The sequence below is a fragment of the Neodiprion pinetum genome, chromosome 5 (assembly GCF_021155775.2).
Source record: "Neodiprion pinetum isolate iyNeoPine1 chromosome 5, iyNeoPine1.2, whole genome shotgun sequence".
Lineage (NCBI taxonomy): Eukaryota > Metazoa > Arthropoda > Insecta > Hymenoptera > Diprionidae > Neodiprion > Neodiprion pinetum.
In genome coordinates this window covers 20,937,029-20,952,653 of record NC_060236.1, presented here as the reverse complement: position 1 = coordinate 20,952,653, position 15,625 = coordinate 20,937,029, and the positions used below count along the sequence as shown (strand labels likewise).

Below are 15,625 nucleotides of genomic sequence, written 5' to 3'. Positions count from 1 at the left end.
CACTTTTTGGTCTGTAGCTGTCTGTTTGAACCGACTGAATAAGCTTGCTAACAATGCAATTGTGCATTTACCGAAAACCAGCCAAAAAAATAATAAAATTGACACTCCACGCATAGAGACAAATATAGACGTCATTGAAATCTGAAGTTACACAAAACTATGAAAATTCGGACACGAAATTCACCTTCAATGTTCGTAGGATGTTTTTATTTCGATAACTTGGTTTTTCTTCAGGATACACGCTGCTCCTCGTGTATAATTCACAGATGAGTATGGTGGAAATAAACTGATCGAACAACGTGACACCACCTGAACAACGCGGTCTGAATGTTGAACCGATACTGAGAGCACGCGATTTGACTCAGATTGCTCGGAAACGACTGATGCTGTACGGCGCACAGAAGAAACTTAAATCAGTTCTCTGAAGAACGGAGGGTAATAATTCTCCCCGCCCTCTCTGTCGCTCTTCACATGGAGTGGGGATAGCTGCACGCGCCTGCCTATCTGTTTTTCTCCTCTGTAGAATTATTATCCTGTCCTTTAGAGAACCGATTCGAATCCGTTCACGGGACGCTTACACCGTTGCTTACGCTCTATTTTATACATCTCTATGGTCTCAGCGGCCGAATGAAAACACCGCCTAAGCTGCGCACAACGCGATCAAATGTGTAGAACATTGCCGTAACAATGTGCGACGTCAAACGAAGTATGAATGCTCGGACCAATTACGGATATTACTTGAAAGGGATTTTCTCAGCTTTTCAATTTCACTATGACGACGGTATGTTACTAACGTTTTGCACGCGATAGTTGTTAGTTATGAAGAATTTCTGTTACCGACGTCGTCAGCTGCCTGGTTGATAAAACGTGAAACTGCTAATACCCCCAAACCCAGCAAACTGTTACGCACAATAACCCAGGGTTATCAATCTTTATATGTCCTCGGTCAACGCACACACTTAAACTTTCGCCGAACCGACTTCAGCGATTCTCCGGATCTAACTGCCTTTCCTCGGAGTTCGGACTTACGCGACAGAGTACGCGAGCGGTATTCGCGCGAGCCCTGCCCTCTGGTGGTCGATCCGTACAACCGCGGCACGACAATCTTTCTATCGTGACAACCACCGTTGCCCCTCAAATTCAAACCACCACACTAGCCAATATTTCATATTGTTGTTCTAAAAGGCTGCGTGAAAATTGTTGATTATTTGCTAAATTATGCAAGCCGAGATAACTGATGTAAGTGGTTTCGTTAATGCTGAAACCATCACAAGTCGTAAACTAGTATTGTAAAAAACTAACACGGATATTGATAAGATATTAGTAAAAAAACGGAGCAGACTGTCATGTCAACAATGTACAAATCGAGACAGCCCTAGACTTAGCTAAAACTGGGTCAAAAGTTAAAAATACACTGAGTTTCTGCCAAAAATAAACGTAAGGTGCAATGGAGTCGTACAGATAACAACACTGAAACTTTATTCAATGTTTGAATTCTATGTTATCGTTGATTCATATGAAAACGAATAATCGATAACGGCTAGTGCATCGGAAGTAAATGTTTGTACTTTTCAAAACCTAAATACTATTATTGTATAAGATTTATGTATATTCTATGTGAAGAATTTCTCAATTGTTCATCTTGTTATACATATTAGCACACTTTATTTTTATGTCTTTAAATAAAAATATACGTACGATGTGTTCTGTAAATTAATCTCCAAAAATTACTTACAATTTCGAATGGTACAAATGATTTTATGTGTGAGATTATTTTTTGCAAATGAATTTTATCACCATTTTCTTATTTCTCGTTTGATAAATTATTTTAGCTCAATGGATTTGATCACTTTTAGCTCTTTGTATTTTGCGAATCAGATAATAGTCATTCATCTGGATCTTCCAAAAAAAAAAATTCCGACTTGAAGATTTTAATGTGCCGAATCTATATCTGCTTTCCATTTTCTGCTGTCACGCATATGTATATTACAGGATATGATTTTTTTATTGTTTAAAATTAGGAATTTGTTGTGTTTTGTTTTTACATTTGCACTACTTTAATCTATTTAAACAGTATTCGTAGTATTCGTACATGATACAAACCAGTTCGAACTGATGAAAGAGAAAGAAACATATCGCCTAACGCCGTTTTATTCACACCATGCATGCGTCTGCGCAGTTCTCGTTGTGCCTTCATGTCGTACAGTACGTTAAAATGTTGTCTAGTGTGAAAGAAAATGACAAAATAACTAGAATTATACTAGTAGATAGATTTTCTTTCGATTTTAATGCGTAAACATTTTAATTTTATGACATTTTTTATAAATATTGTTGCTATCATTAGTGTTTGATTATAATGTGTAAGCAAAAATAGCGTTATATTAAAAAAAAATTACATGAAAAATATACGTGGTTCATATTATTTGTTACTGTATTTCTATTCAAGAGCATCTAATCTATTATAATTACACAATGTAATAAGAAGGAGGAAAAAAAAGATTTTCTTGCAGACCAGTGATAATTACAATGAATATTATCCACTTGTAGTACTTTCGGATTCATTAAAATTCTGTTTCAGTTTCGCTTTTTCGTTTTGTCGTGCAAATTTTTATTTTTAAGAGAATCGATGTACATACCGTTGTGCGAAACTCAATCCTTATTCCGACGTATCGATGAATGGAATCGATTCTGCCAAAAGGCGATACCAGCCTGTTTATTTTGCCGCGTTTAAACTGGTGGACTACTTCGCGGTAGCTTCGTGGCTACGACAAGCCAACGTGGACAATCATGTGAAGCTTGTCGATAGTTGAAGCCTGTCAAACGTTTGTAGGTTATGTTTGTGAAATCGATGCTGTTATTGTGAAAAATTAAGTGTAAATTGATCACAGATGAACTATGAATGACAACGATTCGATATACGGGACGACTCTGTCCCAGGAGTCCATGAAAGTGATCGCAGAAAGCATTGGGGTCGGAAATCTTCCTGACGAGGCTGCCAAGGATCTCGCCGAGGATGTAAGCTACAGGCTAAAGGAGATCATTCAGGCAAGTTGCGGTAGTATTCTCTGTTTTCTCCTCTCAATTTACATATATTCGACGAATTTTAAACTCTCCGAAGTCACCACTGAGCTACGTTTTGAAATATTTAATCTCGTTTGCCTACTTTTCAATTTTTATTTATCTCATTTCGCTATCTCTGGACATATTTCGTCCTTATTCATCCATGTCGATGTAAAATTTGACTGTATATGAATGTTCGCCACATTTTTCCATTCGTTTTCAGTCACACATTAGTCATATTTTACCTAATTATATTGGTATTGAAAAGGCGTTCACAGTGTAAACATTGTGGATGCACAAGCGCGGTTAGGTTACCATCATGGTGGAGGGATTCAAGAACTGCGAATGTGTACGTACACCACATACGCATACAGCCGTACAGCTCTTGTATCGCAGCAAATATTTTTATTCTTTGTAATAATTTCCCCCTTCTGTCGTCAAGACCACAATACACATTTCATGCTCTGCATTCCAATCACGTTATTTTTGGGTACATTTGGCTTTTTATTTTATTATTTATGACTATTTATAATTTCAATACTGTTTCAATATTCAGCTCATTATTTAATTTCTCTAGCTGTTTTTGCCTACCAAAGGTCTTATTTCTTTACTTTTGACCATCAATTAATCTTATTTGGCTATTTCTAAACTAATTGTCATCTATTTATGGCAAACTAATGACAGCTGACTGTTTAGCTGTATTTCAACTGTTTTCAAAATTGTCCCTCATCCATGTTTAGTCACATTATAATAATGATTTGACTATTTTTTTTACTTCATTTAGTCATACGTAGCCATGCATAAGCATTATTTTTTCCCTCTTTCACAATTTGTTAGTCTGTTTAGGATGTTCTTGAATACATTTCATCATTTTCTGCTATTAATTGAGTTTCTTTGACTCCTCTTGACGTACACTAATCTTAGTCAAATTTTTTTACCTCTCATTAGTTCTTTCAAATTATTTTTGGACAGATTACGGCCTTCAACGTAAATCCTTTGCCGATAAATAGTTTTATTTCACTATTTTCAATTGTATTTTCATTGAAATTGGCCACCAGTTCTATTTTACAGGTTTTATTTAAACATGTGTTGGTTCACCATTATCCGTTTGCTCATCATGTTTGATTACTTTTTGATGCATTTCGACTGGTTTTAGTGTTGCTTTGGTCATATTTGGTCGATTTCACATTTATTTGCCATAATAAAAGAGATTTTTCTACTTCCAACAATAGACTAATTTCATCACCCACCTTCGTGTTCACTTTTCATATCATCCTTAAATTAACTTCTCAAATACCTATTCAGGATGCAGCAAAATTCATGCACCACAGTAAGCGTCAGAGGATGACTGCACACGACATCGACCATGCATTAAAGATAAAGAACATCGAGCCGACATATGGCTTCTTTGCGCGAGAAAACGTCCCCTTCAGATTCGCATCGGGAGGAGGTAGAGAATTGCACTTTGTCGAGGACAAGGAGATAGACTTGAACGAAGCAGTGTCCAACAGCCAGTCGTGGCCTAAGCTACCGCTCGAAGTAACGTTGCGAGCCCATTGGCTTTGCATTGATGGCGTCCAGCCGACGATCCCAGAAAATCCACCTCCTGTATCCAAGGGTGAATTGAAAAGCCTTATCGGTCATTCACGAATATTTCATCACTTCATGATGCTGTTCAACTGAAAAATAAATTCAAAAAATTTCCAGACGCGCAAAAGGTTGAGAGTGTTGATCCGACAAGCAAGCTCACTGCCAAGGGTCAGAGTGTCGGCATTGGTAAGCCGGGAGGAGGAGGAAAGAGTCAAAAGTTGAGAAACGTTGAGACGGTGCATGTAAAGCAGCTTGCTACCCACGAGCTCAGTGTTGAGCAGCAGCTCTACTACAAGGAGATAACCGAGGCCTGCGTTGGATCGGACGAGGCTCGTAGAGCTGAGGCCCTGCAATCTTTGTCTGCGGATCCTGGTTTGCATGAAATGCTTGCCAGAATGTGCACCTTCATCGCCGAAGGCGTCAGGGTCAATGTGGTGCAAAACAATCTCGCACTTCTCATTTACCTCATGAGAATGGTCAAAGCCCTTCTCGACAATCCCAGCCTTTATCTAGAGAAATACGTGAGTAATTTGCCACAAAAAATTTCACAACACAGCAGCAGCGGCTTTCACGATAGTTGAGAATTCAAGGAGATCATGGAAATCACGAAAATCCAGGCTAAACGAATTGTCAAAGAAATTATAGAAATAACTGCAATCTCTTCTTTCTCGATGATTTGTTCCTTGAATTATTTCAAATCTTACTGGCTTTTATTTCTCTATTTTAACATCAATAGAACTAATTTCAGCTGCACGAGCTGATACCGTCAGTAGCGACGTGCATAGTCTCTCGACAGCTGTGCATGAGACCTGAAATGGACAATCATTGGGCGCTGAGAGATTTTGCATCACGCCTGATGGCCCAGATCTGCAAGAACTTCAACACGTCGACGAACAATGTGCAGACCAGAGTTACTCGCATGTTTAGTCAGGCGCTGGCTAAGAATAGTCAGGTAAATCAATTCGGGGTAAGAAATTATCGACATCCTTACCTGCGGCTAAGAGGAAACTAACACTTCTGTTATCTTCAGACGCCCTTGGCCTCGCTCTACGGGGCGATCGAAGGACTCTCTGAGCTCGGCCCAGAGGTGGTCAAGGCGCTGATCATTCCAAAGATAAAATCCATATCTGAGAGGATCGAGAGCTGTATTGAGGGGCCCGTACTTTCCAGTATTGATAAAAACGGTGCTGGTCATATCAAGACGCTGTTAGTTGTGAGTGGACTTTTAAACTGCTCGAAACTCTCTTCGCAGTTGATTTAAGATTGTGTTGGCTTTTTTTAGAAAGTTGTCGCTCCTGTGTTGAAAGGCATGCGTCCGGCTCCGGATTACGTTGAAGAGTACAAACAAGACTTTGGATACGTCGGTCCAGTGCTTTGTGCCGCTGTTGCTAAAGCTCGAATCCAACCTGCAACTCTTACCACCTCCGCAACGGCCTCCACCACTCTCACCACAAACCAGCAACAGGGACCAACCACTGTGGTGACAAAACCGCTCGTTCAATCAGGTAAAATAACATGTTTCACTATTGGGAAGCAAGGGAAATGGCGCAGGATATTATTAATGCTGTGCCAGTTATGCTGAATTTCTTAGAGATGTTTGAAAATCTTGTGGCAATTGACTGACTCTTAGTAATTCTAGGAAATCTTCATAGTTTAGGAATCTATGATTCAAAACAGAATAAATTACGCAAATCAGGGTAGTCTCTATTTGGTAGGTTGAAAACACTGAAATGGTTGGCGATTTTTGTTTTACCTCTAAAAAGAAACGAAAAGTCTGAGGATTTCGTCGAATGTGTTACGAGGTGTATGATTGTTATCACGATGAGCGGCTATCGATGACCAAATTACCAAAGTATAATTTCTCGAGATAGATTACGTTGTTCATTACTTTAACTTTTATAGACACAAAAATAATCCATAAAATTACCGTTTTGGATCTGGAGAACCTGAATAAGTAAAAAATTCCCCAATTCAAAATCAGTAGCAACCCTGTTTCGTGAATCCTATTGCCGGGAATCACCAAAATCATGTTACACCTTTCAAAAAATCCTCAGATCTTATGAGAGATCCAGAACGATCATTTGATATTGACTAAAGTACATACCTTCGGGAATGCGAATTCGTTATGCTCTTTTCTTCTGTTGTTTTGGAATCGTCCGAAACTGTGTATACTCTGAATACTTATTTGAAAATTGTTGAAATTTTTCTTGAACATCTCGGTAGACAGAAAAGGATTGGAACTTATTGAACCCGATTCGTTTCGATGATTTTCCGGTCCGAGTTTCACAAGAAAATTGATCCATGATAAGAAACTCAATGTGAATTAATCGTTCAATTTTTTTGAATATGTGTCTAGGGATTTGATATGTTTCCACTTTCTTACGTGTCAATTACAATAAAATCACTTGGAATGTTCCCAGTGAATTTTTTTGTACGAAAGGATCAAACAGGAATGGATCGAAACGAAATTAGGTATTACAGCTTGAATTGAATTGAAATTGCGTTGTAATTCAAACATAACAGAATGGCGAAGAAACGAATCCGTAGACACGCATTGAAAACGCTAGAACGATTAAATCGGATTGATGTCAGCATAATGCAGTACGTTTACTTGATAATTTGGAATTGGCAGACGCCAAAATAAATTTTTTCTAGTACAATTGAATCTTTTTTAATTTACTGGGATCCGAATATCCAATCTTCCGAAATTTATTCACTTTACATTTGAGGCTGATCTATGATTCCAGTGCCCGCGGGTAGCCCAGGTCAGCAGGCTCCTAGCAGAACGATGATACTGGGTTCCGGCAGGGGTGGAACAACGCCGACGGGCGGCTGTCAGAAGTTCGTCATACTTCAGTCGAGATCGCAGACACCGACGATGCCGAACGTCGTACAAACACCAGGCCAACAGCAGCAACAGCAGCAGGTCAAGATAACGCAAAATAGTTCTAGTCATCAACAAAAGCAACATCTCCAGGGTAGCACCCCAAAACTGGTGGTGGTTTGCATGCCTAGTAGTAACCAGAACGCCACGACCACTGTGTCTCAGGTACATAGATCAAGTCTATACACCGAATCGCTACCTCATTCTTCTTGGTTTTTTTCCGTTTTTGTGCTTTTGCATCAAGTCGCGTTCTTTTTGTATACTTAGAAACACAATTGACATCAGCTACTAGTATCATCCAGTCTGTTTAATCGCTGAAATTAATGCGCATAGGGGTTAAACTGGGAAGTACGTCGATTTTGTTATGTTCTTTACTTATGAACTCATCGTTGAAAAATTTACGATATAGTACCAAATCAGCATGTACATGTATATGCGTAGTTTATCGACCGAAGGCACAGTGTAGTGAGTAATTGCGAAATTTCAGAGATCTATTCTATTTGTTTTTTTTTTCCTTTGCTTTATCGTGTGTTCAGATGCTTTGTTTGAAAATTCGATTTCCCGTCCCGTCGAACACGGAAAGATCGAAACGGATTAAAAACAAGTCGTTTCATAAGAATGTTTTCATTTTTTTTCACGTAACTAAATTAGAAAAAATTTATTCACCATATTTTTTTATTCTTGTTTTTTACAGGCCAGTCTTACTTCTAAACCACAGACAGTCTTTGTTACTCAACAAAGCATCGAAAGATCTCTGAGCCCCACCGACGAGCACGCTTTTCAATAGATTAAATAATATATTTATTAATAAAATTTATACGTATATGTCAATATTTTTTCTAATACCTAATTGTAACGAACAAAGCACAACGTTTTGTCTAGTTGTAACTCAAGTTAGTTTAAAACAAAATAAAAAAATTCAATACCAATATCCGTTGTTCTACTTTTCATTCGTTCGCAGTTTTCTAACCGGTAATTAATTAATCAACCTTTGGTCATTTCTAACTTCGATAAATTACAAATAAGACTTTGACCTCATTACGATTGAAAATTTCTACAGCTCACCTTGCAGGTTGAGGTTTTTTTGGTTGAACCAGCTGATCGATTCACCGGAAAAAAATAAAAATTCAACTAATACTTCGTCGGTACAGTTTAACACTGGATCCCACAAAACACACGAGGTGACTGTTTTGACCGATCTTTACAATCTTCCGTCAATGGTAATGACTGGGTGGTAGTTTCATCTTCGTTAACGGTATCGTTCGAAGTAGTTGATGCCTTTTTGTGAAATTCTGAACTCCGTAGATACGATGTTTCAGCTATTTCGGAAAGTTTTTCTGCCATTGTCTTGCCAGTTTGTTGAAGCATTTGAAAAAAGTGACCGTTACGATTTTTCAACAGCAAATAAGGATGATCAAACTCCTGCACATCGGATAAAGATGGTAGAAAAAAACAAGGATATTAGTTATTCAACAGTTTGCTTAAAATAATTATTTTGAGACTTGGTTGGACGATGTAATAGTTCACGTACCACGATGCGACCTTCCGCCATGACCAAGACTCGATCATTATCCATTATTGTGTTTAACCGGTGAGCTATCGTCAAGACAGTACAATCAGAAAATCTCCGTCTGATGGTGTCTTGGATAAGGGCATCGGTGCTGGAAGCCAGAAACATAATTACCAAATTGAAATAAACAAGATAACTAATTAAAACGATGACAAATTCGACCTGATCTACACTGACCTACGGTCAATGTTCGCGGTAGCCTCGTCAAGAACGAGCAGTCGATTGTTCCTGAGAATAGCTCTAGCCAAGCAGATTAACTGGCGCTGCCCAACGCTGAAATTAGCACCACCTCCAGCGACTCGGAAGCCAAGGGATTGTACCGCATTACCGAGTTCAACTTCTCTCAGACTGTCCCATAGAGCGGCGTCCGAGTACTGTTCAAAGGGGTCCAAATTGTAGCGTAGACTCGCTGAGAACAAGATCGGCTCCTGAGGAATGATCGAGATTCGCGGACGCAGCTCGAGCAGTCCAACTGACTTCGTGTCAATCCCGTCTAATCCTATTTCACCTTCAAGACCCTCTCCGGTCAGTCGAAATAGTGCCGAAATGAGTGAAGATTTACCAGCACCTGTTCTTCCCACTATGCCAACTTTCCAGCCAGGGTTTATCTTCACGTTGAGATTCTATAAGGAAGAATGTATTTGATCATGTACTGGGCACGGTGCAGATATTTCCAGAATGAACACATGAAAAATCTTGAGTCGATGGACAAAACGCGTTGCATACATGACAGTGATTTAAAGAAAATGTTACATAAATTTGTAGCTACAAACATTAGGAAATGTAGAAAAAATAGTCTGAGGAAAAAGTCATCCTTTTATGTAGTTATTAAATACGAAAATGATAAATTCTTTGAATGTCATAAACACATGGCGTGTCAGAATAAAACTGTACCTTCAAGACTGGTGGTTCATTATCGGCATATCTCATGAATACGTTTTTGAAAGTTAAGCCACCATTGGAAGGCCAAGTTACAGGAGGCGGCTTCTCAGTAGTAAACGGTCCCTCCTTGGGTAAGTTCGTATACTGTAAGACTCTTTCTACCGAGGTCATCTGTGAAACCACCTCAGCAGCCTGCCTCACTCCGTATTGAAACCATCCCGTCATGGCCAGGGATTGAGAAATTGCAAGACCGACAGATCCTCCGAGAAAGTTTCCTGAAAATTGTGGTTTTCCTAGACTGGATATCACGGTACATGCGGCATGAAATCTACAGGAAACAAACCATCGTCCATAACGATGAACGAAAAGCAAACGCAAGCAACCAAAACTCCTGAGAAAAGGTCGAGGACGAGTCCCAAGACGGATGTTCCCGCAATTGCGAGGTACCAAGCACTGGTATGCACGTCTTGAAGACGGTCGAATTCCTTTTTCAGCATCAATTCCGCTGGTGCACCTCTACTTCGTATCGTTGTTAATCCATCCAGAGTGGAACTTACATGTGAGAACATGGGACTTTTTGCTAGAAGATTCCAAAAAATACCGTTTGAGGTATCTCACAAGTATCACATAATTACTTCCAATCCTTAAGAATGGTAAGAATTCTAAACTAGTAAATCTACTCTCGCGACAATTAATTTGAATTAATGAAGATATATAGCGCTGAGCTTTACCAATGCCTTCGAGCCGTTTGATGTCTTGCGCCGTTTTGAGGTAGTAGAATCTAACTGTGTAGAAAACTCCACCTATGATAATTATGGGGATAATCATCCATGGATTGACCACTGCCACCATGATCAACATTCCTACCATCATAGCCAAGATTTGAATTGCTTCCAGCATCGTTTTTGGCAGCAGCTCATCCATTGTTCCGATATCCTTTGAGAATCTGTTGAGAATTCTTCCTAGAGGAAGATTTTGATAGACAGAGAGAGCAACAAGAACGATCCAGAAGAGTAATTAAGTGAATCATTCAGAAAATTTCTCGGTGAATGAATTTTTTATATCGGAAGAGACTGAATTTCATTTTAGAAGTGTACAAAGTGTTGATTACGTTGTAAATACATTCTTGCAACATTAAACAACATTTTTGACACCTTGTTATCATATGCAACGTACCGGAAGGATTGTTGTTGAAGAATCTCATGGTGGCTAGTAAAAGATTGGAGAACATAGAATTATGTATATTGTGACTGGCACTAACACACATCTTGACGAAGAGCATGCTGCGCAGTGTAACGAGAATGATGCAGCCGATTACACATCCAGCATAAATGTAAATTGTCACGTCTTGTTTAAGTAGACCGAACTCATCAAACCACTCCGATTGGTATGAAGAATCTCGCTGAATGTTTCCAGTGTCATTATAATGGCTCGTATTGCTGGTATTGTATTTTGCTGATTTCAATGTAATTCTGCGGGCTTCTTGATTGGTCCAGTAAGTTACCCAGTAATCGGTCCCGCTCGCCGCTACTTGCGCTATTACAAAACCTACCGCAATGAGAATCAACGAGCAAATATTACCGCCTGCCAAAAAATAGCTCCAATATACTTGGTTTGACAATTGCCCAGTCTCCATCTCTTCGTCTGCTACATCTCCGGGGTCTTCGATGCTTTTGGCAGCTGCCTTCGGCTCACCATCGCCATTTACAATTGCGACTGGTATTGTCTGGTAATATAATATCAATCATTCATGGGATTCAAATGTAGAATGATTGATTCCTATCGATTTACAATTACTGACGCAGCTAGTTGATGCCTCAGATACACATTCTACCCGCATTGGAACACGACCTTGATTTGATGAATTTACAGACTACATTTCTGCGATTACCTTCTTGTTTTCTGCGTATTCCTCGCAATTGTTTTCAAGCGAAATGTCATCGTTGGATTCCTCTGACTTCTCGGAAGCTAATACGTGGGGATTAGACTGAATCAGGTCTTCATACGTCCCATGGCACTTGACGGAACCCTACAACCAATCACCAAAGGATGTGGATAACGATGGCAGGGGTTCGGGGTGTTGTGTAAATTAGCTTCTGGATGAAAAAATGTCAGAGCTTACGTTATTGAGAACTATGATAGTTTCGGCTTGCTGAAGATATTGTAGTTGATGAGTAACGAGTATTCGAGTTTTCCCCTTCAGGAAGCCGTTTATGCATTCTTCGAATAATTGACGACCTACTCGAGCATCCACAGCACTGAGAGGATCGTCAAGCAAGAATATGTCTGCGTCTCTGTAAACGGCTCTGGCTAAATTGATGCGTGCTCTTTGGCCCCCGGACAAAGACGCTCCTCTCTCACCGACAAAGCTCATATCGCCCTGGGGCAATAGTTCGAAATCTTTGACAAGTGCACAGACTTGTGTCACCTGGGAACATTGTTCGAGGTTCATGAAAGTGTGCGAACATTTGACCACTAATATGCGACATACGTACTTCTTCGTATCGAGTTTTGTCATATGGTTGTCCAAAAAGAATATTCTCACGAATGGAGGCAGAGAAGAGCCAAGGCTCCTGACTGGCATATGAAATACGAATATCGCGACTATTTTTGTTAGTCTTGATACCGTTTTCACTAGTGTAAAACGACAAGCTTCCAGCTCCCACTTTCAACTCCCCTAATATCAAGTGAAGCAGAGATGATTTTCCGGAGCCGACAGGCCCTACAAGAACAGAGAGTGATTGATCTTTCAAATCGATTGATATTTGGCATAAGGTCGGTGGCAGCTGGCCATGAACCCAGTTCGCTGCAACGTTCGATATTTTGATTCCGACTCTATTTTCGGCCCGATGGCTTGGGGTCATCTTCTCCACACACTGTATTCCATTGTTCGTCGGTGAATCAACATTTTCCGAAGATTTTACCTCCTCCAGAAGTAAAAAGTCCTGCAAAAATAAATTGGCATGATAGGGAAAAAAATACCAACAATTCGCCGATCGCGGATCAGTTGTAAAGGGACATGAACAGGCAATGTGAAACCAACCGTTAGTCTCTCCAGAGACACAGCAGTCTCGCCAGCCAAGACGACAGCTTGTGGAAAGCAAACAGCGCATGTTACTTGTAGTACACTAAATAGCGTAGCCAATGTGAATGTGATATTTGCAGTTAGAGAGTTTCCGGAAAGTACAAACGCAATCAGTGTTAAGAAAAGAGTGATTCTTTCTGAGAATAACATAATACTCAGATATATTCCTCTGAGGTACGACGTATAACTGATTAGTTTCATCTCCGCCCCTCGAACTTTTGACACTATCAAATCAAACGGCTTTTCCCACGAATACATCTTGATCACCTGTTGATGGAAAATATTGTTTCGTAACGCGTATCTGATGTATACTTATGTAAAAAATAGTCAAAACATGAAAGTGCTACGTGGACTATCAATGATGAATGTGTTGCAATTCTAAACCGAATGGTGAATGCTCGAGGCAATTGTTATGGACGTGTGAATAAATATACACATTATACACAGTACCTGTATTCCGGAAATCAGCTCACTCATCAGTTGGACTCGCTCATCCGTTTTTTCTGCAATCTTCGACCTCAATTTCGCGCTGATATTGCTCAACGACCCCTGAATAGGTATAGCCTGTATTATCATGGTGACGATACCTGCCAACGCAGCTACACCAACCGATCTCCACATGACGTAACCAATCAAAACCACCTGTAAGCAAGTGATAAGTCTGCATAAGACTGACAAAGAGACTTCGTACAACTATTTGCTACCTGAAATGGCATAATCCAAACGAAGTGTGAGAAGATCGGAAGTAAATCGAATCGGGCAACGTCGTTACTGATCAAATTAGCCACTTGTCCTGCAGCCGCGTTATTCATCGCAGCCTGGTCCAGACGTAAAACCTAAAACAAATTGCACTAGTTAATCGAGCGTTCTAAATTCATCAGTGATCCAATGTAACAGTACGACCTTTCTGTATATTAACGAGCAGCATGCGACCCTTGCGCACATCCCGGTCTGCTGAGTGCGGAGATTTGTATGATGAATGACGAAGATGATCCCCAAAGTGACAATAACGAGGTACAAAGCATAGAGGAGAACTTCGTTTCGCGTCGTTTGACGTTCGACCTGATTGAAGTAGTTGATTATCCACCCCTGGAGTATTGGTTGCAGAATACGCAGTATCATCAACTCCCCAAAAAGGAGCAGCCCTTGCATCACGTATGGTACCCAAAGAATCCGGACCAATGCCCACATCAAACTTGGCCTTCGCCTTGGCTGCTTTACTCCATCTTTCCTCAGAAGCAACTCTCGGTCTGCTTTCATCAACTCCTTTTTCCACTCTCTGGTATAAGGAATCATGCACGTGCAATATCACAGACGATTGATTGATGTCCTTGTTTAACTGTGTCAGAAATATTTACCCCTATCTCGCGCTATCTCGAAATCATTGTGAGTTGTCACGAAAAGAAATGTATTATCTGATATTATACCGTAGCCATTCTTTCATTCAATTGCTTTTCTGGCATTTTTCCCGTTTTTCCGAAGCAAAAATCATGCGTTATCAGTTCATGCGTCTACAGTTGTTTCTTGTCTCCCTCGCAACTAATCATATTTTTTTTAATTGCTCACTTGTTTCCTCCGTACAATTTCCCTTTTCCAACTGTTGTGAAACTGACTGATATGAGAAATCATTTTATTTGTACAATTCATTTCATGTCATAAAAAGTTTAAAATTCTCGTCAGGTACACACACGTATTTTTTACAGAAATTTCAGATAAGCGTCAGATAATCTCTCAAACTGTAAGTCAGATCTGGATGAACTTTGGAATTTCTTAACGATCTGATTTTCTACCTTGAAGCATAATTATTATCATTCTATTCCAAAAATTCAAAAGTTACGTACTTGGCAAAATTTCGAATTTTGTATTTCTGTAACGATTGGCAATATGAGTAAAAAAAAATTCGAAAGCTTTGTGTCGATTTGCGTTAACGAAAGATGCAGTGTTGAATCAATTTAAATTCTCTGATCGCTTACCTTTCAAGGCAATCTCCGAGGTATTCGGATTCATCAGATTTCAACGGGTCATACAGATCTTGCAATTGTAAATTGCGCCTCGCTCCCTTCCAAAAAATCGGAAATGCCCACCTACAATTATTTGTTGAATTATTTTCTTTTCGGCACAATCAATCAGTTAATGTGTTCATTTCTTTGTTTTACGATCAATCATTGCTTGGGTCGAATTTGCCAATGCACATTGCCCACCCGAAAAACAACAGGCTGACTAAATTCGAGTTCTCCTCAAGATTCTTCCGATCTCGTCTCTTTTTGCTTGTTTCCATGTTTGAATGTGTTCACTTGACGCCCTTCACTTATTCGCACAAAAGATTCTCGTCTGTCTCTTCAAATCTAATATCCCTACTGGAGAATCATTCTTATTTCTATTCCTACCACGATTCTGTTAATGAATCTGCGGGCATACATTCCCCTTCTCTTGCGTTTAGCTCAATTGATCAGCGTATCACCATCACGGAATACAAGCAATTACAGTCTAACATACGTATATCGCAGATGTTTAAATGTACTCTTACGATGTGCGAAATGGAACCATGTATGTG

General features: G+C 39.7%; 2 protein-coding genes across 5 annotated transcripts; one reads left to right on the top strand and one right to left on the bottom strand.

Moving 5' to 3' along the window:
- Positions 1–2,759: 2,759 nt before the first annotated feature.
- LOC124220626 (TBP-associated factor 6) lies at positions 2,760–8,463 on the top strand. 2 transcript variants are annotated; one of them, XM_046629810.2, is made up of 8 exons: positions 2,760–3,045; positions 4,366–4,678; positions 4,768–5,171; positions 5,399–5,617; positions 5,681–5,863; positions 5,933–6,155; positions 7,398–7,699; positions 8,229–8,463. In XM_046629810.2, the coding sequence occupies exons 1-8, from the start codon at positions 2,896–2,898 to the stop codon at positions 8,319–8,321; spliced, it is 1,887 nt and encodes a 628-aa protein (XP_046485766.1). In that variant the 5' UTR covers positions 2,760–2,895; the 3' UTR covers positions 8,322–8,463. The 2 variants fall into 2 exon arrangements, with proteins under 2 accessions (XP_046485766.1, XP_046485767.1); XM_046629811.2 differs by having other exon boundaries at positions 2,761–3,045; positions 5,399–5,602.
- Positions 8,192–15,448, bottom strand: LOC124220622 (ATP-binding cassette sub-family C member 4-like). Of its 3 annotated transcripts, XM_046629803.2 has the most exons (17): positions 15,228–15,244; positions 15,045–15,155; positions 14,430–14,683; positions 13,975–14,350; positions 13,776–13,907; positions 13,522–13,713; positions 13,030–13,338; positions 12,482–12,931; positions 12,109–12,414; positions 11,878–12,015; positions 11,163–11,712; positions 10,718–10,948; positions 10,330–10,566; positions 9,999–10,261; positions 9,282–9,727; positions 9,066–9,195; positions 8,192–8,956 (listed from the first exon to the last, which is right to left on the bottom strand). In XM_046629803.2, the coding sequence occupies exons 4-17, from the start codon at positions 14,329–14,331 to the stop codon at positions 8,687–8,689; spliced, it is 4,011 nt and encodes a 1,336-aa protein (XP_046485759.1). In that variant the 5' UTR covers positions 14,332–14,350; positions 14,430–14,683; positions 15,045–15,155; positions 15,228–15,244; the 3' UTR covers positions 8,192–8,686. The 3 variants fall into 3 exon arrangements, with proteins under 3 accessions (XP_046485759.1, XP_046485757.1, XP_046485758.1); XM_046629801.2 differs by lacking the exons at positions 14,430–14,683; positions 15,228–15,244 and adding an exon at positions 15,273–15,448; XM_046629802.2 differs by lacking the exon at positions 14,430–14,683 and having other exon boundaries at positions 15,228–15,246.
- Positions 15,449–15,625: the final 177 nt, after the last annotated feature.

Coding starts and splice junctions, on each gene's coding strand:
- LOC124220626 (XM_046629810.2), top strand. CDS start 2,896: ATGAATGACAACGATTCGATATACGGGACGACTCTGTCCCAGGAGTCC. Junction 5,172..5,398: donor GCCTTTATCTAGAGAAATAC/GTGAGTAATTTG, acceptor AACTAATTTCAG/CTGCACGAGCTGATACCGTC. Junction 6,156..7,397: donor AAAACCGCTCGTTCAATCAG/GTAAAATAACAT, acceptor CTATGATTCCAG/TGCCCGCGGGTAGCCCAGGT.
- LOC124220622 (XM_046629801.2), bottom strand. CDS start 15,349: ATGGAAACAAGCAAAAAGAGACGAGATCGGAAGAATCTTGAGGAGAAC. Junction 10,949..11,162: donor CTTCAACAACAATCCTTCCG/GTACGTTGCATA, acceptor ATCTTCCTCTAG/GAAGAATTCTCAACAGATTC. Junction 9,728..9,998: donor ATGAACCACCAGTCTTGAAG/GTACAGTTTTAT, acceptor TCTTCCTTATAG/AATCTCAACGTGAAGATAAA.